Source organism: Eretmochelys imbricata, chromosome 6, assembly GCF_965152235.1.
Source record: "Eretmochelys imbricata isolate rEreImb1 chromosome 6, rEreImb1.hap1, whole genome shotgun sequence".
NCBI classification, from domain to species: domain Eukaryota; kingdom Metazoa; phylum Chordata; order Testudines; family Cheloniidae; genus Eretmochelys; species Eretmochelys imbricata.
The window spans coordinates 28,033,957-28,056,451 of NC_135577.1; the positions used below are offsets into that span (position 1 = coordinate 28,033,957).

General features: G+C 38.8%; 1 protein-coding gene across 2 annotated transcripts in view; it reads right to left on the reverse strand.

Annotated features, from left to right (window-relative positions):
• The window catches only part of CARS1 (cysteinyl-tRNA synthetase 1), a 49,684-nt gene that overhangs the window by 26,656 nt on the left and 533 nt on the right, over positions 1–22,495 (reverse strand). Inside the window, exons 2-8 of one of the 2 annotated variants that reach the window (XM_077818294.1) lie at positions 14,784–15,029; positions 5,544–5,635; positions 4,585–4,673; positions 4,121–4,217; positions 3,027–3,125; positions 1,686–1,835; positions 358–498 (exon numbers count right to left, since the gene is read on the reverse strand). In XM_077818294.1, coding sequence (XP_077674420.1) covers positions 358–498; positions 1,686–1,835; positions 3,027–3,125; positions 4,121–4,217; positions 4,585–4,673; positions 5,544–5,635; positions 14,784–15,029 — 914 coding nt within the window. The remainder of the gene's footprint in view (positions 1–357; positions 499–1,685; positions 1,836–3,026; positions 3,126–4,120; positions 4,218–4,584; positions 4,674–5,543; positions 5,636–14,783; positions 15,030–22,495) is intronic. The other variant, XM_077818296.1, reaches the window with a different exon arrangement.

Sequence of the window (22,495 nt, forward strand, 5' to 3'; positions counted from 1 at the left end):
GGGTAAGGGAATGAGACACCCACCCTGATGAGTTTGCCCAGTTCATGTCAAGGGGAAGGGATGGGGTGTAGATATGCAGTACGAAGTGCCTGATCTCCACATGGCAGGAACTATTGTTAACATGATCAGTTGCAGGGTGGCTACACTGGTGAGAAGAGTACAGCAGGGTCTTAATATGCTGATTTAATAACTACCAGTTCATTGCAGGTTAAAGATCATCAATAAGGTGGTGGGCTAAGGCCTTCGATCACAATCGAGTTGCTGAATTTTTTTTCAGGGCCTTCTGAGGGTGCAGCCAGCAATGCACATGTCTGACACATACAACGTTCATAAAAATGGAACAGCTTGTTTACTTACATTGAGGGCTTCCATATCTTTATGATACTCCTCTTCCCAGAATTTGGGGAGGTTAGAGAATATGGAGTTGTCAGTCACCTGACTGCCAAACTTGGAGTCTAGCCACTCGGACAGCACATCTTTTGCTTCTTCCAACAATTTCTATGAAAAGAAAATTATATACATAACACCGTTCAGTGCAATACAAATCTAGAAAAAGTCTTATTTATGAGCCTAGACTGTAATGCCTTTTCATAGAAAATATGTTTTCACACTTAATTCGCCTGGACATGAATATTCCTGCACCTATCATTCTTTGCAGCCATGTAGCCTTCCATGTGCTTGGAGTGAACAGAAGACGGGTACATAATTTACATCTGGAGAGTCTTAACGGTGTTCTGATAAAAGATACAGAGAAGTGCTGAGGGATTTGCATTTTGCTGAAGAGAAATATCATGCAAATGAATACAGATAGTTCAGTAAAAAAAAAGTGCTCCCTAAATATCATTCAGCCTATTTTCTCTTTAGTTTTCCATTAACACTCTAATTACACCATACATTCTGAAGACAGATATATAGAATCAGCCTAAAAAGAACACCTACTTTGGTGACGTAATAGATTTATTTTTAAAAACAAAAACATTTATAAAGGCACCCATCTTTTAGTAGTTGGATGAACTTTACATAAGTTGGACCAAAAAGGATGCATTTCACAAAGGCAGGGAGCACACAGTCTGTGCCCCCAGCAGTTATTGCACCAAACAGCTTGAAAGAGAGGCAGTACCATCCAGGATTCTAATTACCAAGAGAAATTAGTTACAATATCTGTTGTGTTTACTGGGGCTTATCCAAAGGACAATGAAGTCAATAGGAATCTTTCCATTTATTTTGCTCAGGCCCTCATCCAGAGGAAAGATATTTCTGAAATAATTTGGAAACATCAATTCGGTGAACAAGAGGCATAAAATACTTGAGCAGCACAGCAATAAAACTGTCAAAGATATTTGCATGTGCGCTGTGGACAGAGCTGTATGTACAACAAGTTATGGCATGAATCCCTCCCCAAGACAGAAATTCCATGAAAGAAGGGGAAAGATACGAGTCTGTTTGTGGGGGAGAAAATCCTTTACAGAAAACTGGAAATAACTGGAAATAGCAGCTATCAAAAAAGAAGATTATGAGGAGGTCCGAAGCTGGTCTGAGTGGCATACAAAAGCTATTTAATTGAGCTCAGTGATACAATTTTATCGCATTGAATGTTAAGTATTGGGAAATTCTCAGACCATTTATAAAATATGTTTCAGAAAACTGTTACAAGCCAATGAGATCTAAAATCCATTCATATTGACCTCAGCATGTTTGTTGATCTCTTCTCCAGTAAGTTTCTTTTGCACAGCTTCTTCTAGATGTTCCACAGCAGACTTCACTGCATTCTGAATTCTTTCCAGCATCTGCTTTTTATCTGGATCAGTGGTGTCATTTAACATAGCTGAAAAAGGCTACATTAAGAAATGTTCATGAAATAATGTACAGTGAAAAAAAAAAAATCAGTCCAAGAACTTTAACTGGATAACAGAATTATTGGCACTTTCTTCATGTTCTGGTGTGCTACAAGCACAGCTTATTCAACGGCTGTATATTCCTCATGTAAAATATGTTCTGAGCACATAATTCCTTACTTGAGATGAGTAGTATGTTTCCCCACATGCAGTCAGATTGAAATCTATCAGACTACTCAGAGAATAATGTACTGCTCAACATCAGTAAAGGAGCAATAAGGCGGCCACTAGTTTTAACGGTCCAAAAGGATATGGGAATATAAAATTCCATCCACATTTGACTGTCTAAATCTGAATTAAACAGCTACATCACAATACGTGTTCCTTGTAGATAGTGGTTGTTTTTAACCTTTACAACATTATAACTATTTAGTACTTTCCCTTAATCTCAATGCTCTCTACAAAAGTGAATAAGCATGATAATCCCCATTTTATAGATGGGATAAATTTCCAAGCACAGAAAAGTTAAGTGACACGTTGGTGACAGACATAAAACGCAAGCCCCCTAGCTCCCAGCTCTGTGCTTCAACTCATAAGGTTGAGAATCACTAATTTTTTTTCAATTCATGAAGCATAAAAAGGCCAAAAACTCATCCTCAACCCAGTGCATCCCCTAAACTGTAGCACCAAAAGCTCAATGATGTCAATGGCACAGTAGGCCGTACAATTCATATTCAAACTTACTCCATAAAGAAAGTCTACATAAATACTTTTCATACATGGCCTTTCCTTAAATTTGTGTTTTTATTTGTCAGAAGCTCAAGTAATATTGCAGCGAACATCTGAATTTTCCTCAAAATAGTACACACATACATACAGATTACATGTCTGGGGACAAAATTAAGCATGCATTTTGCACATGCAATTCTATGCCTAAAGCATCAGAAAAGTCTGGCGCAGATTTAAAAAAATAGTCAAAAATTCTACAGATGTGAAGATGGCTGTTTATTTCCAGTAATATAGCATCACAAGTTTTCCTGTGGATGGTCTTGATTCAGCAAGGTACTCTAAGCAAATGTCTAATTTTAAGCACATGAGCAGTCCTACATAATCAGTGGAACTCCCCAAATGCTTAAAGTACCTTACTGAATCAGAGCCTAAGTTATGAGCAGAGGAAAACTATGAGCTCACCTTTGAAGCAATTTGAACATCTTCAAATAGCTGGACTGCAGGTGGCTTCTTCTCTCTATATTGTTCAAAAAGATAATTTTGTCTTGCTCTCTTAATGATCTACAAGGCAAGAATATTAAAACATATTTCTAAAAAGGGCAAAGTCCAAATACCAATGTATTTTGCTACTACATACTTTAGCAGGACCCCTCTAAATTCAACAAGCTACAAAAATTACATATCTAATTAGCACCACTGAAGCACATCAAATAAAGTAATCATGAAATTAAATGCATTAATAACCAATAATGAAGCAGGCCAGTAAAATAAGTTACCTTTGTGAAAAGGACAGTTAATCTTCATTGTCTATAACCGCATTCACTTATACATCAGCTTGGAAGGATTAGATTTTTAAATTGGTAGATGTTGGTACTGGTTGATTTCATCATGCACACAGAAACGGACACAAAATATTTCCAGCCATGATAATCAAAGTTTTTTGAACACAGGCAAGTAAGAAAAGTGCTGCTTGAGAACTTAAGAGTTTGATTTAAGAATATTTACCTTTGTATACTTTGATATCTGAAGTTGACAATTTTGGTTTTAATAGCTATAAAGCTTCAACTTTCTGAATTTCAACATTTACTATCATTACTGTTAGTAATTCTTGCCTGACCACCCCGCATTGTCTGGCTCGGCCCCTCCCACAACTGAAAATTAGAAATGCTTCTAACTCACAATTTTGTACAACTGTGAAAATTTAAAATTCGATTAAAAAGGGGAAAATTTTAAAAATAAACAGATACTATTCACTGAAATTATATACAAAAATTGAATTCTGCCAAGCCTACTTGTACACAAAAGCAGCATGGATCTAAATTACTAGATGCTTTGCTAAAGTCTAGACAGTATACTAAACCTGAATGAGATCCAGTGACTGAAAATCAATGTCTTTGTGACAGATCTTAGAATCAGGCTACATAGTGCAATTAAAGTTACTAGTCTAGATGTCTAGCCTTACCAAATTGATAAAACACACTATATGCATACTGACTCCGAATCCCTGGGCTTGGTCAACTTATTGTCATTTAGATGCACCTTTAAAGACACCTTACCTTATCATCAATATCTGTAATATTTATACAATAGAAGACATCGTATTTAAAGTAATCCCTCAACACTCTTCTCAGGATATCAAATGAGATGTATGACCTAAAAAAAATTCAAAAGACAGAACTTACTTTTACTTAGCAAATACTTCATATACACGTCTATTATATGCAAGAACTATATTAATGCAGCACTGAACGAGATTTTAAATCCCAAAGTCAGTAAATTCCCAACTGAAGTTCCCATAACAATATTAACTTTCCCCCCACTACAAACAGGCTTTTCATTGCATAACAAATATAAATGGTAATTTTCTTTTTCCATCTTAGAGTACCCGAGTTGTCATCCAGCAATATGTCTAACTCACTGTACTTGGCTTGACATATTCCTAGGGATTTTCAGCTTTGTTATTTAGTTGCTTACAATATAAACTGTTCGCTTTTTATCCAAGGAAGAAACTCTGTGGTACCTGGCATGTCCCATGTGAGAAGCATCATATACTGTTGGGCCACAGCAATACCATGTCACTTTTTTGCCACTCTGGGGCTGAAATACATCCTTAAATGGAAAGGAAGGTACAGTGAGCAGAAGAAATTGAAGACATAAGGTCTCGGAGCAGCAACATCAGGAGCACAGGCATGTCAAGCAAATATGATTATGGATTAACACACAACAATTACACTCTCAATTTTACTGTAAGAAAAAAATGCTAACTTCACGACCTAAAAGAGATAACATAGTTCATTTTTTTTCATTAGCTGCAGTCTACAAAATGTGATACCAAAGTGTAGACAGCCAGATGGGTCAGATCTTCATTTAACCCTTAGCCAATATTACCCATGCATGCAAAGGGAAGAGTGAGGCCTAGTTTACAAGGAGACATTTTTTCGGTATAACCTGAGGTGAGAATTTAAATCAATATAGTTACAATAGTATAACTCTCAGTTTGGATGCTCTTATTCCCATATAAAAGAATGGCTTTTTTGGATTTAGCTTATGGTGCTTAAGAATGTTTATTTAGCTTAAAACCTAACAAACAAAAAAGGTACTCATACTAGAACAGCAATGTCCACATGGAGCTGTTATACCAACACTGGTAAAACTCTCTCATGTAGACAAGCCCTAACAAGACAAATTCTGATTTGGTTGTGTATATGATGTTGTATTATGTTATGGGCTCTTGGGTGATGGAAGGCTGCAGTCATATACTATACCTGGAATATAATAGCACTTTCTATGTTTACAAACATATTTGACTAAACTAGGTATCTTTGACACATATTTAATAAGATTCAGCAAAATAATACATCTATTTAGTATGTCACAGAAGCTTGCGAATAGATATGAAAGCCATTTAAAAAAAATGTCACTGGTCAATTATATTTGCATCTCTACAGAAAACCCTGCAGTTTTTTTTCATTCATTCACCTTGTTGCGCGTGAGGCTGTTGTAGAGGCAGAGTTTAGACTGTTTTGTTCCTTCTGGGGAAGACCAATGGGGCTGCGTACGTTTGCCTTTACCTAGAAAAGAACGTAAAGACAACCTCAAGAAACTTCTAAAGATCATTATAACAGACATGGATTTATAATAAAGGATTTTCCACGTTACTGCCTTAAATTATTTCAAAAGGAAAAAATGTTTTTATAGGATGTACAGAAACAGCTCCATTCAAAGTAGCCCAAACTAATTATATTACGTAGACCTTCCCATAAAGCTAGTACAAGTTTATTTTCTACTCTCTTGCTTGCCATCAGTTTATATCCCTTTTCAAATTATAAATCTAAAACATAGAAAAAAACTGCAATACAGTGTACATTAAAGCATGTACAAAGATTTTGAAATTTAGTCAATCATTGAGGTAATTAGGTTTTCAAAAAGATCTGTAACAATTTATCTTTGTAAAACCATTGACCCTAATAAGACTGCATATCTTAAAACTCAGGTAATACCTAGAAAAATTTCCACAAAGTCCAGAGTCAGTATTGAAGAACACATATTTAGTGCGAGAAAGAGAAAAGGGCAGACAGCATAGCTCAGAAAGAACTTCACCCTTTTATCACACACAGCTTCTCTGAACATCTTCATTTACTACAAATACATATCTAAGTGGAGCACATTCAATAGAAGGCACAATCTAGTCTTTGATTTATTTATTGCAGGTAGCAGAATCATTATAGTAAAAGAAGAAGCATGATAAATTGTGGGACAAAATCCAGCCCTTATCTGAGGGTACTGTTCTGAGGAAGGAGCAAGGGGCCAGAGAGAGGATGAAGATCAGTGTAGTACTAGCTATAGTTTTAACATTGTGTAGAGCAGATCAGAAAATGGAATTTCCATACTGTGGGAATTTCCAACTTTGAGTAATCTGTTTTCATTTCAAATCAGAATGAAAATTTGAAATTTCTAGTACAATGAAAACAATGAAACATTTCAATAATGTCAAAATACAAAATATTAAGTAGGATATTCAAATATATAAAATTATAAGTATAAAAGTCAAAACAAAATGAAAATGAAACAAAAAAGTAGAAACACAACAAAATTCCAATTGAAATTGACATGTTCTCATGAATCATTTCAATTTCAATGAACTTGAATTTCCCAACAGAAAAATTCTGTAGAAATTTTTCTGAACAGCCCTAATACAGAGCTACCCTGCTTTTAGATAGCAGGATGGTTCAGGCCAAAGCACTGTAATGCATTGCCAGGCAATATTTAAGACCCCTTTAAAAAGGAGCATATCATATGTCCTAGCTTACAGCGTGCCAAACGGGAGGCGTGGACACACCTCTAAACATGATTCTTTGAGGATGCAGAGTGAGCCCGCTGGAGTGCTGGGGTAATAGCTGGGCACAACTCTCAGCATTTGTAAGGCAGGAAGGGTGCCCTGCTGCTTGCGCTGAGGAACTGGAGGGATTAAAAGGCTTCATATACTCCCTTTTCCTTGCCCACCTGCACATAAGCACTGAGCAGAACTGGACTCTCTCTTTTCCATTATGCTTCCATTAGGTATTACACCTCTGATGTGCTTAAAAAACAAGTAGCAGCAGAGTATCATCTCCTCCAAGAAGCTGCAGTGTGCTGTGCATCTGGCCTCCACGCTCCATACCACCTGTGGCTGTATTTCAGTGATGTGATGTGTGAATATTAAGTTAACACATATTCTTCCAGTTTTGATGTAAGTTAAACAGCAAGACAGAAAACTGAGAAATACAACAAGTTTCCCCTCCCCATTTATTTCAGTATTGTTGTTAAGAATTTATATGGGATGCAATTTACCTGCAACTAAAATATTATCCAATTGTTTGTAACTTGTATTGTCAAAATGGCTTTCATGTTTTGTCTCTCAGCATGCCCATCATTCACTCAGTTTCCCTGGAAATATCTTCCTTTGTGTATTGCAACTGAGAACCACAATAATCAATTGCAAAAAGTGATTATATATAATCAGTTCATATATAATTCCCACTATCCTTTTGAACAATTGGGTAACTGGAAAAGAGAGGCTTAATGTAATACCCTGACCCAGACAAGGATAAAATATTATATTGGTATACTGTACACGGAGCTGTATCATTAGTTCTAAGTATTTTACTGTAAATGAGATGTAAGTTAACACATACCTCAAGTACAAAACCAGCCTATCCATAAAGGAGTCCAAATACCAGAAGACAAATGTTTACTCTTAGATTTACAAAGGTTACAATGACATGGATTACTGTGATGAAGGCAACAGCCAAATTAATCACAGAAGAAAAAAGATCCTATGTGCCAAAGCTGTCAGCTCACAATCCAGGAGCAATGATATATAGACTATAATGGTAAAGTTCAAACATACAACTTCCAATAAAAGATCAACGTACAGTTCCAGCCCATTCATCTATATGCTTCTTCCATCACTTTGGTCTTCTCTAGGTTAAGCCTAAGCGAGTTTGTTCTCATCCACATCCCTAGCACTGTTAGACACTAAGACAATACAAAGAGCAATATCCAAGTTCTATGAAAAGGCACTGCAGCGCTGCATATCATCTGCCTACTGGACACTGTAAGACATAGTATCTCACAATCTTTACCAGCAGCGAGACGGATATCTTAAAAAGGAGACCTTGGGAGAAGGCAGATTAATTACCGCCCTGTAAGATTTCTCAGACAGAAAGGCACAAACCTACAGAAGGGCTATCCTATCGCCACCCATGAAACTCTGTGGGTGGATCAACAAACACTTATAGTTAGTGCTATCAAAGACTACTGCCAGAGCCAACAAATCAGCCCGGGAACCTTCACGGTGTCTGTTGGTAGGTGTAGTCAGTCAACAAAACCAAACCTGTCTGTGCCAGACTAACAATTAACACCAGACTGGTAGGCATTCACAACACGTATGATGACAGGATGCTGCTGGGGTTAATGCAGCACCACCTTCTCAATAACCTTGATCAAAAAAGATTGGGTGTTAACATGCAGCTATTGAAAAGCATTGTACAAGAGCTAAGTACTATGAATAATATAATAACTATTACAGGACTTCTTGAGCAGGGACCTCACTATAAAGCATTTGTTTCAGGGCAGCTGGCGCATAGGAAAGCATCAGAGAAGAATGACAAACTCCCAAGAGGTTACAAAATAACCTAGATTAACCAGTTCACATTTCCTCACGTGAACAGTAACTGTTTAATTACCAAGGAAAAGCTACATTCTTTTCAGAAATGTTAATTTACCCTGTTAATAACACAGTTTACATTACTATAAACTTGTACAGTATACAAAATCTGTATTTCTGTAACCCTTTGCAAAAAAACTGAATGGCTCCAATTGACTGGACCCTCACACAGTCAAAACAAAAACTGTATACATCTGTGACAGAATAGGATTTTTTGGTAATATTTTTTATGACTCTTATGTGAACCTGTTTCCCCCTTACTTTGCATTGGGGGTGGGAAAAGGATTACGTTTGCTCTCAAGGCAGACCAGGAGACACGGGGAGCAGGTGGAGTGTTGCTTAGCTGTCTAAGCAGACTGAAAGGGTTATTACAAATATTGGTCAACGCTGTTTGACATCCATGGAAAACCCGCAAAAAACAGTGGAAAACCCAATCACCAACACACTGACACCCAGCAACCATCAACCCAGACCCCGCTCCCCAGCAGGACTCAAGGGCCAGCTTAAAACGGCTGGTGGGCCAGATCTGGCCCACGGGTCATAGTTTGCCCACTTCTGGCCTAAGGGGTTCTTGATTTAATTTGTAAAACTGATCTGTCTTATCAATTTCAGTTAGCTTCTGCTTGGGAAAGTTATAGGCTGCAGCAGAGACACTGGAGCTGTCTGCAGATTTAGGAAGCCTTCAGCTGGTTCACGTTCAGTAAGATTTCTTTGCAATCCTGAGAAATGTACGTAAATGATAGTTTAAGTTCTGCAAGATCTGCTGTTTTAGGCTTCCTCTTGTTAGCTAAAATTTCATATTTTCCAATGGAATATGGATGTAAGTCCAAGTAAAATTTTGTGTGTGTGCGCGCGTGTGTGTGTGTGTGTGTACTGGAAAGCAGTTTTTTTTTCTTGCTGAAATATTTTATTTTAGGACTTAACAATTTAAGAGACACACACTGAAAATTCACTAGCCGGCTGTGCTTCTGATGAGTCTTAAATAAAAATGATCCATCTTAACAGAAAACTGAACAGAGTGACTCACCCACTTAGGAGCAAGACAGTGACTAGTGATGATCACTCTTATTCAGATCACAGTGCTAAGTTCCTGCATACTGTGTTCCTGAGTTGTTGTTTATAGAAGAAATGTAATCCTCTAATAGAGATATTTACTACTTCTTAATAAAGAATTAAAATGCACATGTCTGAGTTAGATGTTTTGCCTGGAACTGACCCTCATGATCAACAAAAAGATTTTTTGTCTTGGTAATAGTCTTCTTTGGGGATAGTATTAATTGGACGTTTGAATTAATTAAAGACTAAACTTCATTAGTCTGCCATTGTCATTGCATTTATATTCTTTCTGTCCTAAGTCCTTAGTGAAAACATCGGTTAGTCACTCAAAATAGAACTCTGCATTCTTAGGAGCAATTTTATTGTCGTAAAACTGTGGATTATAGCAATTAGATTTAAACAGCAGTCTCCTTTAAAGACATTTATTTTCCTCCCAGTCTCTTACTTTAAAGATGCAACATTTCAATAAGATTCTAAATTTGTATTAACTGTAACTATAAGTCTGTATTCTTGTTTGCACAGCAGGTACTGTGCTACAAGCATGCCACAATAATCCAAAGATTGTCTCCTCTTTTAGCACCACCAATCTTTTGTTTTGTTCTCTTTCATCATTACCTTCTGTGGGAGTCTCTGCATATTCTTGTCTTGGGATGGGAGGTATTTTTAGCTTTCTTCAGAAGTGCTCTTGGGATAGGTCAAAGTGTTTTTTGTATGAACTCTCATCTGTCCCCAAACCTGGAGTTTTCAAATGTCTAGTGCAGTGAATTGCCATATTCATTATTTTCTTTCAGATTGAATTTCTCCTATTTTTGGCTGCTTGTGCTTCTAGCGTTCATAGGACTAAATAGTGAAAAACAGGCAAATGGTAAAATTGCCCCATTATTTTGCTTAGGACAGAACTTTCACTTGTACCAAATAATAACAGATTCAGTGTTGGTTTTGTCTGAGAAATTTGTAAACTCATCTTCCTTGTTGTCCCAGCCTGGTCTGTCCCGCTCTCTGGATGGACACTAGTCTGTTGTAGTTCATAACTTTGCTAGACCCTAGAAATCATGGTCTTAATAAAGACATTGAATTTATGGCTTGTTACCACAATCTGTAACCTACTAGCCCCCCTGTCATAAATATAAAGGGAAGGGTAAACACCTTTAAAATCCCTCCTGGCCAGAGGAAAAACCCTTTAACCTGTAAAGGGTTAAGAAGCTAAAGGTAACCTCGCTGGCACCTGACCAAAATGACCAATGAGGAGACAAGATACTTTCAAAAGCTGGAGGGGGGAGAAACAAAGGCTCTCTCTGTCTGTGTGATGCTTTTGCCAGGGACAGAACAGGAATGGAGTCTTAGAACTTAGTAAGTAATCTAGCTAGATATGCGTTAGATTCTGATTCTTTAAATGGCTGAGAAAATAAGCTGTACTGAATGGGATGTAGATTCCTGTTTTTGTGTCTTTTTGTAACTTAAGGTTTTGCCTAGAGGGATTCTCTGTTTTGAATCTGATTACCCTGTAAGGTATTTACCATCCTGATTTTATGGGGGTGATTCTTTTTTACTTTTTCTTCTATTAAAATTCTTCTTTTAAGAATCCGAATGCTTTTTCATTGTTCTTAAGATCCAAGGGTTTGGGTCTGTGTTCACCTACGCAAATTGGTGAGGATTTTTATCAAACCTTCCCCAGGAAATTGGGAGGATTTTGGGGGGAAAGACGTTTCCAAACGGGCTCTTTCCCAGTTATATACCTGTTAGATGTTTGGTGGTGGCAGCGATAAAGTCCAAGGGCAAAAGGTAAAATAGTTTGTACCTTGGGGAAGTTTTAACCTAAGCTGGTAAAAGTAAGCTTAGGAGGTTTTCATGCAGGTCCCCTCAGCTCTACCCTAGAGTTCAGAGTGGGGAAGGAACCCTGACACCCCGTTTCTGTCCTTTGACTACAGATGTATTAAAGGAGCATTTTACCTTGAGTGATCCTGTGTTAATTACTTAAGTTAAATTATCTGTTCAATCTCGTATTTAGCTCTGACACTCTTAGGTCATATCTGCACTACAAAATTATGTCAACCTAACTTTTGTTGGCATACAGCCACCGCAGTTATTAAATCGCTTATGTGTGGGTGCACACTTGGTTCCTTGTGTTGGTGGAGCTCTTGTATCGATTGTATTATCAGTGTCGGGCATTGTGGGATGGCTTCTGAAGGCCAGTAACAGTCGATATAAGCAACACAACGTCTGAACTGACACTGCGTCAACCTAATTACATCGACTGTGACTATGCCACTTGGGGAGGTGGTGTTACTAAATTGGCATAGAGAGGCACTTACGTCAGCAGGAGCCAAATGCAAGTGAAGATGCCTCCACAGCTAAGTTGACGCAAGGCAGCTTACATTGACCTAACCCTGTAGTGTAGACCAGTGGTTCTCAACCAGGTATCTGGGGCACACTGCGGGGCCGCGAGCAGGCTTCAAGGGTCCGCCAGGCAGGGCTGGATGATTTAGTTGGGGATTGGTCCTGCTTTGAGCCGGGGGTTGGACTAGATGACCTCCTGAGGTCCCTTCCAACCCTGATATTCTATGATTCTAAGAGGGTTTCCCCACTTCTAAGCAGGGAAGCTGAGCAGAGCCCCAGCTCAAGAACAAAGGACTAAGAGGTGTGATGGGAGAAGGATAAGTGTGGGCTCTCTTTGGGAGCTCGCTTATCTGGGAACAGACTAAGGAAGGAAGTCAGAGAGAAACACAGAGCCTGAAAATGGAGTTCACTACAGCTTGACTGGTGAATTGCTCTGGGCTGACGAGAATGGACTATGGTTTAGCTTTTATATCACAATGCAAACCCAAAGACTTTCAGTGCTGTGCATCCAGTTGACTAATAAACCCTGCTGTTTTGAAACCACTGTTTGAGTGTCATTGCAAATACTGTGTGACGTGCATTAGACCCTGAAAAGTGTACAAGTCCCTAACCTGGAGTCTATCTCAGTTGGACTTATTCAGTCGGGCTTATGGTGTGATGCAGAAGCGCTGAAGCCCCAGCAGTTCATGCTCAGGAGATGGTGAGGCTGTATGGCCTACCCTTCAGGAAGAGTAAGACCCCCTGGGGCATAGCACATTGAAGAGGTTCCTCCAAGAGACTGCTCCTGTGGATCTATGACAAATGTCTTATATCTAATGGTTAGTTTTTTTATTATTATTAAAAACACTGATAATTGATTTCTGTAAGCGGAGAAAATATCAAATAAAACAAATAAGGAAATAGCTTCACTATTTCAAATACCTCTGAATCCATCAATTATGCCACATTACTAGCTACACCCCAGTGTAGAACTTTGTGGTAATTTGCTAATGATGTAATCTGGAGTGTGTGTTACACTGCTAGTGACACATTTCCGATCACCGAGCAGGAACAGATGGAGTCACTCTGCAGTGTTTTTACTCCTTTTAATTTGGAAGGACTCAGAGGGTAGTGATAGCAATTGTGAGCTCCAAGAGCCCTGTTACATGAGGTGTGATGGGTTCCATTCTGTTCCCTCTCTTATTTATGTGAACATAAGGTTACTAGGAGATTTCATAAGGAGCCAAGTGCTACGATATCTTCAGTACACTAATGGCACCCAGTTCATCTGATAGAAACAGCCACATTTATCCTACCATCGACCTTGGCACAGTTATACATGATTTTGCCACCTTGAAACTAAGTTACTGTAATACTTTCTACATGGAGTTACACCTTGAGAACATCTGGAAACTTCAGCTAATGCAGAATGAACATAGCATCTGTTTAAGTGAAGCCTCATATCAGAAGCACATAATGTAGTGTCACTGGAACTGTACTAATTGGCTGTGGGTTTCCAGGTGGAGTTCAAGATGCTGGTTTCCCCTTTTAACTCCTAAACTCTATGGGATCGCGTTACCCAAGGAACCACCTCTTCCACAGTTGTGATCTGCAGAGACACCTAACTTCCGTGGTATTAAGGTGGGGGAAACTGTTAGCAAGGTGCTCTCAACTAGCTAGAGGCATAAAGGATAACAAGAAAACATTCTACAGATACATTAGAAGTAAGAGGAAGACCAAGGACAGGGTAGACCTGCTACTCAATGAGGGGGAAAAACAATAACAGAAAATGTAGACGTGCTTAATGACTTCTTTGTTTCGGTTTTCACCAAGAAGGTTGGTGGTGATTGGATGTCTAACATAGTGAATGCCAGTGAAAATGAGTTAGGATTAGAGGCTAAAATAGGAAAAAAATAAGTTAAAAATTACTTTGACAAGTTAGATGTCTTCAAATCACCAGGGTCTGATGAAATGCATCCTAGAATACTCAAGGAGCTGACTGAGGAGATATCTGAGCCATTAGCGAATATCTTTGAATAGTCTTGGAAGACTGGAGAGATTCCAGAAGACTGGGAAAAGGCAAATATAGTGCCAATCTATAAAAAGGGAAATAAGGACAACCCGGGGAATTGCAGACCAGTCAGCTTAACTTCTGAACCCAAAAAGATCATTGTCTAACCTGCTCTTAAAAATCTCCAAACACCTGTCAGGGATGGTCTAGATAATACTTAGTCCTGCCATGAGTGCAGGGGACTGGACTAGATGACCTCTAGAGGTCCCTTCCAGTCCTATGATTCTAATTCTGGAATTTGCTTTCCCCCTTAGTCTGCCAGAGCCCAGATTTGTCATACTTCTGGACAATCTCCAAAGGCCATCCTTTTCTTCCTTGGCCATTTGAGGATGAGGGGATATTGAAGAGTTTATATTTATACTTGCTGCTGGTTTGATTATTAGAGTGTCTGCAGTCTGTTATATGGGATTTAAATATTGTTTTGATATTGTGAAATTTAATATTGTGTAAAATCACCGATAGGATAGGTGGGCAATTGTTGAGGTTCTCTGCAATCAAAATAAATAAACAAACAAACAAAATGTCTACTAATCTGTAACTTGCCCACCAATTCCATGTCACTACTCACTTGTCAGAAGTTTACAAGGTTCAATTTTTTCATTGCTGCCACCATAGATTGCTTCTATATGCCTGTACCACCGAACAACATGGAAATGCTGGTCCATAGGTGGCCTCGAAAACTGTCTGAATACCTCCACATCTGCATGTGAAAATGTGAACCCCTGGATATAACTACGAGTGCTGAGGTACTTGTCCAAAGCCTTCAGCCTGGCTTCCTCTTCACTAATGCTCAGAATGAAACTGTAGTTGGAAGCTGCAAAGACAGAGGTACAGGACATATGGTCAGAACTAAAGTAAAAAAGGCATCTTATGACCAAAAATATATCCCAAAGCTATTAGGGCAAATAATATCATTGAAACAACTAGATGTATACTAGAAATTGACAGCAAATTTGAGCGAAAAATATTTTGTCAAATGTAATGAACAACCATAAAAGGCTGTTCTAAATGGTCTTTTTTTTTTTTTTTTTTTTTAAATATTAGGACAATTTTTTTACATGGTAAATTTCAGGGGGAAATCATGGCTCAGAGACAAAGGCACAGACCCAGGTCTTTTGCATGAAAACAAAAATACAATGTATAACAGTTATAGAGGATCTTCCATGCCTAGTGGGTTTAATCAGCACTTCACTCTCTTAGTCCACTAAAGCCTTCGTCCCACAAAGATGTACACATTTATGATTAACTTTATGCACTGTGAGTAGTCATATTAACGTCAATGGAATTACTCACAACATATACAGGTTGTACTTAAATCTTTGCAGGACTGGGGCTTAAGTGTGGGGTCCTAATTTGATGCCCACTTTCCCTTACTTGCTCTGACTCACAGATGTTTGCAGAATGTTAAATTACAGCCATCGGTGCTACTACCTGCATGTCCCCTGCATCAGTTTCTTTCCTCAAATGTGTATGTAATATGCATTAAAATGAACAGGAGTTATATTAATGGACAGAAGAGATGGCAGACTACTCACATGTACCCCCATTCTTTCCTCTGACTTATTCAGCTCATCTTCCATCATGCATATGTAAAACAGGCTTTGTTTTATACAGTTTATTTTACAAGCACTAAGTAACTTTTTTATAATTAAAAGAGCATAGCACATTTACAAAGGGAGAAGTTCTGTGGTTTGGGAGGCACACTCACAATAAGGTACTGTATAGCAGAGTACCAAACTGTGGTCCATGGGCCACCAGTGGTCTGCGAGCTCCATTTAGGTGGTTTGCAGATAGTTCCCTCTAAGTTGCATGCCTGGGCAGCTGCACACAAGAAAATGAAGGGCCACCCACCTCATTAGTGGAGCTGCGCAGGCTCACATGTAAAGTGAGGTGGTGGCCTTGGGGGAAATAGAGTGGTAGGGGGCAGTGGGCTTAGAAGAGGGGGTACGGGGAATTTGGGATGTGCAGGACTGCGGTGACCACAGAAAGAGGCAACTTTTCTCAGCTCCAGGGCTGCGGCTGCCGGGAAAAGATAGCCCTCCTCCTCAGCCTCAGCTCTGTGGCTGCTATGGCAGGGGAGAGACCCCCCTTGCTTCCCAGCCCCAGCTCGGGGCTGCCATGGCAGGAGAAAGAGGGCACATCCATTGTATTAGAAAGGGAAGACTACGGATATTAAAATGTGAGTTGTTTGCTTTTATTTATAGAACAAAATCACATTTATTATTACGTTATTTTTATATAGCGCTTTTATCCAAAGCGCTTCACAATAGTTAGCTAACGGTACAAACAACATTTGGAAAGATCATTAAGTGATTCGCTGCGACCCTCAGCAATTTTCAAGTGGTCCTTGGGGGGGGGGGGGGTGGAATTTGAGAACCACAGCTGTATAGAAAGCATTGTGATTTGCTCTCAGTGGCAGTTATAAAATCTGTGCTAGCACTCACATTAAGTCCACACAGCCTTAAATCTTTCCCTAACAATTTAGCACTTTAGAGTGCTTTCCATGTTCAAAACACTGTACAAACATTAACGAACTGTCTCGTGAGGCACATAAGTGAAATGGAAAAATTAATATGTACTTAGGATCATACAAAGAGTTGGTGTCAGTGCCAGGATTAGAACATGAGTTCTTGTCTCCAAATCCCATGTTCCAGGCCACTAAACCAAGTTTTTATTTCTCAGACAGTATGGTAATCTTGTTCTACAAGGGAAGTTTCCATATAGCTTCCGTAGCACTAAGCTTATTGAAAGGAAAAACAATAGCTACAAGTGGGTGTGGGAACTCTGAAGGTGGGGGGATTCTTCCAGATGTGTGTAGGTATTATCAGCTGAGACTGAGATTTTGTGTGCGGCCCATTTCCTATGGGGAACAAAATAATTGTTTCGCTTTAATGGAATATTTCAGCGGCTCATTTGGTTCCTGCAAATCATTGGAAGCAATGCAGAATAGTGGCAATTAGAATTATAAAACAAAGAGGAAAATATTAGTCAATTACACTTCTAAAATCATATCTAATACTGCATGTATTGTCTATTTACATCAAGCAACCTTTCGAGAAGACAGTAATATAGAGAGATGATGTATAAATGCTAGTGAGATAACAAGTGTATTTGACCCTTTAAAATATACACAGGATGTAATGCCAGATGTTTCAAGTTTGGTTCTGTTCATTGCACTAGTCACAGAAAAATCATAGTCACAATAGTTGCTTTGCATACTTAACACACACACACACAAAAATCAAAGAGTCAGCTCAATGCACTAAAAATCTCCCTCAAATTTAAGTCAATGCAGTATTGTCCATGGTGGATAAGAAGTAAAAAGAAAAATGGATGTGTGTAGTTTTAACTAGACAATATGTGCAATCTTATAAATGGGATTAAGATTGGCCCATGAACTTAATTTCTCTCTAAATGGTTCATGTTTATAAATATTGGAAATTTATTCTTATCTCTAGTAGATGTTTACAAAATGAAACATTCATTAATGTAAGATGTAAACTGGTTGATCAGTTTGAAATCTGAATGGCCAGATGAGCTCTATGATATATTGTGTGTATGAAAGATCAGGAAAACAACACACTCCCTAGGAGAAAGATTCATATCACAACACGTAAGTCTCAAAAAAACTCTTAAGGAGGCGGCACCACTCTTTTTGACAAGTATTATTGCAGGTGTGATCTTTAACTGATTTAAGGAGACTTCGTATGTCTGAGTAATGATCTTTTTCCTCCACACCCTGAAACCATTTGGAAAGGGAAGTTGTATAGTATCCTGTGTCTCCTGTTTACACAAACCCATCAACTAACTGAGAGATACAAAAGCACGTGTCCTTCTGAATGCAAGGGAATCTAGATGGCTCAGGGGATTGTTAATAAGATATGGTCTTTTACTGTTAGATTACTTGCTCAAACTCAGCCAAAACTCAACAGTCGTTACAATCTAATGATTGTAAAATACATGTAAAATGCACTAGTTTCTGTCCGGTTCATCCTGATGGTCAACAGCTATACCAGAAGTCACCTCCACATTTACTATTCTTGGTGGCAGTCCCAAGTACAAGTGAATTAACACAAAGAATAAAACATCCCCCTCTCAAACTCAGATGTGATCCTTCCAGAACAAGGTTGAAGCATATTAGTAGGCAGAATGGGAATGATTGCACTGCTAGTTTTCATGCCATATCTTTTGTACAGATAGAACACTTCAGATTGGAGTGATCAGAACTTCTCAAGCAAAAAAACCAACCACCACACCCATTTAAAGCCTGAACTATTTTACTTAAAAAAAAAAAAAATTGGTGTACCAAGTTCAAATCTGATTTATACCACAATGAAAAAAAGCCCACCATCCTATTTCTCACTGTATTAATGTCCATGCTGAAAAAAATATATAAAATAATCTATTAGTATTCAACAAGATAGGCAGCTTCTTCTCTACAGAAGAACAAGAATGCTGTAGAAGCACTGAACACAGGATTAAAACTCATCTGATTGGAATGATCCATTGGCAATTATTAAATCACTCAATGGCAGCTCTCTCTTTTTAAATATACACTTTGAACATCAGTAGTTGAGATGCAACACAAGTGAGCTGTAGCTCACGAAAGCTTATGCTCAAATAAATTTGTTAGTACTCTAACAAGTACTCCTTTTCTTTTTGTGAATACAGACTAACACGGCTGCTACTCTGAAACCTATTAACATGCAGCAAATCTGAAATTTCCCCAGTGTTAAAAACGTTAGCACCACTTAGCTTCACTGCAGAGACTAATACGGTGCTACTTTTTGGTATGCTAATTAATATAGGTGTATGAACCCTCCATGTGATATAATTGTCAACATGTTCTACTTTCCATATATGGAAAATTATAACACCTAATGCTATATGACATTGTGGCCTTGTATGGAATGTTGAAATAAGACACAAAGCTGATGATTAAGACATATTAGTTTCTACATACCATTTACATGAAAGATTAAAAAAGAAAAACAACCTTGAAATCTTGTTATGCAATACATCAGTTAGATAGCTTGACTTAAATGATACCAATGTCATCAGTGTCTCACTTTTGTAAGACAAGAATCCCACAAACAAAGTGTAAGGCCTTTATGTTGTCAAAAACATTGTCAGCACAGCAGGGATAGAAAGGACATTAGACAGGAAGAGGATACCCACACACAAATATATGGGGATCCCTTACTTCAGGGGGGGTACCAGATATTTTGGGCTCAACACATTCAGTGGAGTTCCTCTAACATTGTTAGTGATTTGTACAAGCCAAATGGGCACAGTTTGGGAATCTCTGCAGCAGAGAAGATTGCTGTCTGCAAAGGCTTTGGCAATCGGAAACGATTACAAATATTCATACCAATTCAGAACACTCTTATATACAAAAAAAAGACACTTTAAAGGTCTGGTTCTCTTCTGCATTCTTTTGGGTGATCTGCACTTTAAAAATAGTACTTATAAAAGTATAATGTGCTGTATTACTCACACCACTTCAGATTACTTGTTCACCATTTCTGCTGCCTGTTTACATTTTGTATATTACTCATCTTGGTCACTGAAAAGATTACAGGAGCCTTGCAAAAATTCTGCTCATCCGAGAGGAGTCATTCCCCCGCCCATTATCCTCAGCCACATGGTAAAGGAGGATGAGTAGATTTGGTGTCTGGCTTACTACATTTTCATAACAATTTTGCAACAGCTGGATGAAAGAATGTACACAAATAGAATGGAGGGCATAGAAATTCATTCAGATAAATAGATGATATTTCAATGCAAATGATGTATATTGGGGGCATAAACTGTTTTCTGGCAATAAGGATTGTAAGATGGGAGGCTCAAATAAAGCAGGAGCTATTGTCGTCAGTTTCATTTTTGTTTTTTTAGTCATTTTCACTTTCAAATTCTCCTTAACTAATACAAAGGTTAGGTCTACACTGCACACCACTTACAGCAGCCTGTAGAATATGTGCAGTTACATGCCACAGTGAAAAGCAGACTGTGTACACACTGTGGTGTGTAGTTACATGCATCGATGAAAGGTTCTGGCAGAGGGGAGGCTGTGAAGAAAACCTCCAGCAGCTCCCTCACTCCATGCGCCTTTCCCTGTGGTGGAAAGTCTCTGCAGCTTCCTGCAGCAGAAAAGGGCTCCAGCAGTGGGGAGGTAGCGGGACACGACATCACTAAAAATAGCCCCATAAACAGAGAGGCACTGCTTGGGCTGTAGAGAGCCATGTAGGGATAGAGCTGAGTACGTCCCAGAGCGTTCAGTCATGCCTGTACTCTATTTGCCTAAGCAGTGCCTCACCATCTACACTGCTATTAATACCTGCGCTAGGAGGGCAAGTAGTGTATGTATTCTAGACACTGCATGTGCAGTGTAGACTTACCTAAAGTTACAGTACTTTGGTGGAACACTGGAGGAGAATACTTAAATTCAAAACAAAAATTCATGAAAAAATGTTTAATGTGATTAGACTATGCAAATATATATTTTTAAGTAAAATAAACTTAAATTTTAAAGAACTAAACAGTGGACTTTTAAGCAATAAGTAATACTGGTAGCCCTTATAATAAACTTAACCAAAAGTTTTCAAGAAAGCTCATGCCTTGATATTTCAATTAATCTTATTTAAGCTATTGAAAATAAATCAGAAAACGAAAAGGTGTACTGACAGCCACTTCATAAATATAAGAATATTATTCTTAGTTGTAAAACAGAACTACCAGTAATATTTTCACTAAGTGTGGAGGGGCCATCACTTTGTTTTATGTCTGTACAGTGCCTTGCACAATGGGGCTGCACTATAATATATATAAAAAGAAAAGGAGAACTTGGGGCACCTTAGAGACTAACCAATTTATTTGAGCATAAGCTTTCGTGAGCTACAGCTCACTTCATCGGATGTATATATATATATATAGTAAATAATAACTTAAAAGCGCAAAACTCTGAACTGTTCTACTAAAATAAACCCTGATTTTTTAAAAACTTGGTGTTTTTAGAAGATTGGAAGGACACCAGATGCTCCCAGATAGAACACTGTCAATTACTCCAGGAGCACCTGAGCTGTTGCTCTCATATTAATTAACAATGTCCTGCATATCCATGCCCCATATTTAAGCATAGACAATCCTACTGTGCGAGACTTTTTGGTGATGTTGGATAAAAGAACTCTTCTTACAAAACCAAACATTTTTATTTAAAAACCTTCCCCTGGAGAGGAGGCTTCCTGAATCGTAAGAGACAGAAGGAAGGAGCACACAAAATGTACCACAATATGGCTCACATGGGGAGATTGTAGGAGCTATTCTGTAGAACAGGTCTTATGTCAGGGGTCTAGAATGCAGACTGTCACTCCTTCGCTTTTAAACACAACCACGTGTGCCAAGTTTATCCCTCGGAAACAAACCCTGTACTGCACTGATTCTTATAATTTGTAGAGCCCATCATCAGAAGAGTCTGTCCCACTGACATACAGTACTATGATTAACGAGCAGGAAAGAAAGCAACTTTAGGAGACAAAGAAGAAGGGACAACATGGAAATTTAAGGATATTTAACCTATATGACAGCCACTTACATATCAGTAATGGTACTTCAGGCTTGTATTGCTGGCACCCCAAGTTTTGCCTCGTACAGTAGTAAGTCATCTCACCGTGCTACCACTAACCCAACACAGTTGCCTCAGAAGCTTGGGATCCATATGACTTGTTACAGGATAGCATCTTTTCTAACCCTCCAGGGTGTCGTTTCAAAGGCACAAACGACAGCTAGGCACCTAGGGTAGTTAGGTAACTAAATGGCATTTGTGCCTTTGAAAGCTGAATCTTTAAATCCAATATCTTTAAATTTCTCAGTCCCAACAACTGACAAGCCTGTGTGTCTTACTACTGCTGATTTATAGGGCAGAAACATACCTGAGTGACCTTCACATGAGCTAAACTAGGTTGCGGAGCTCCCGAAACCGCACAGAATTCATACTGCCCCTTCCTGACATATCAGAAAAAAAGGAAACATCTGATGCCACAAACCATGGCTAGAACACACGGACCTGGCCTTTGCAGGCTCACCGCAGCTTAGAACAGGGCATCCCAGGTCCTGCAGGAGCAAGGTGACAACGTCCCAGCACAGCGCCGGTTTGATTCAGTGCTAGGATAACAGAGAGCTGCCAGGCCACATGCGGGCAGAGCGACCCCTCGGGATGAGCCGGAGCCGGACGGTGGCACATCATGACACCCTGCTGCACCAGGGTGCGGTGACATCACGCTC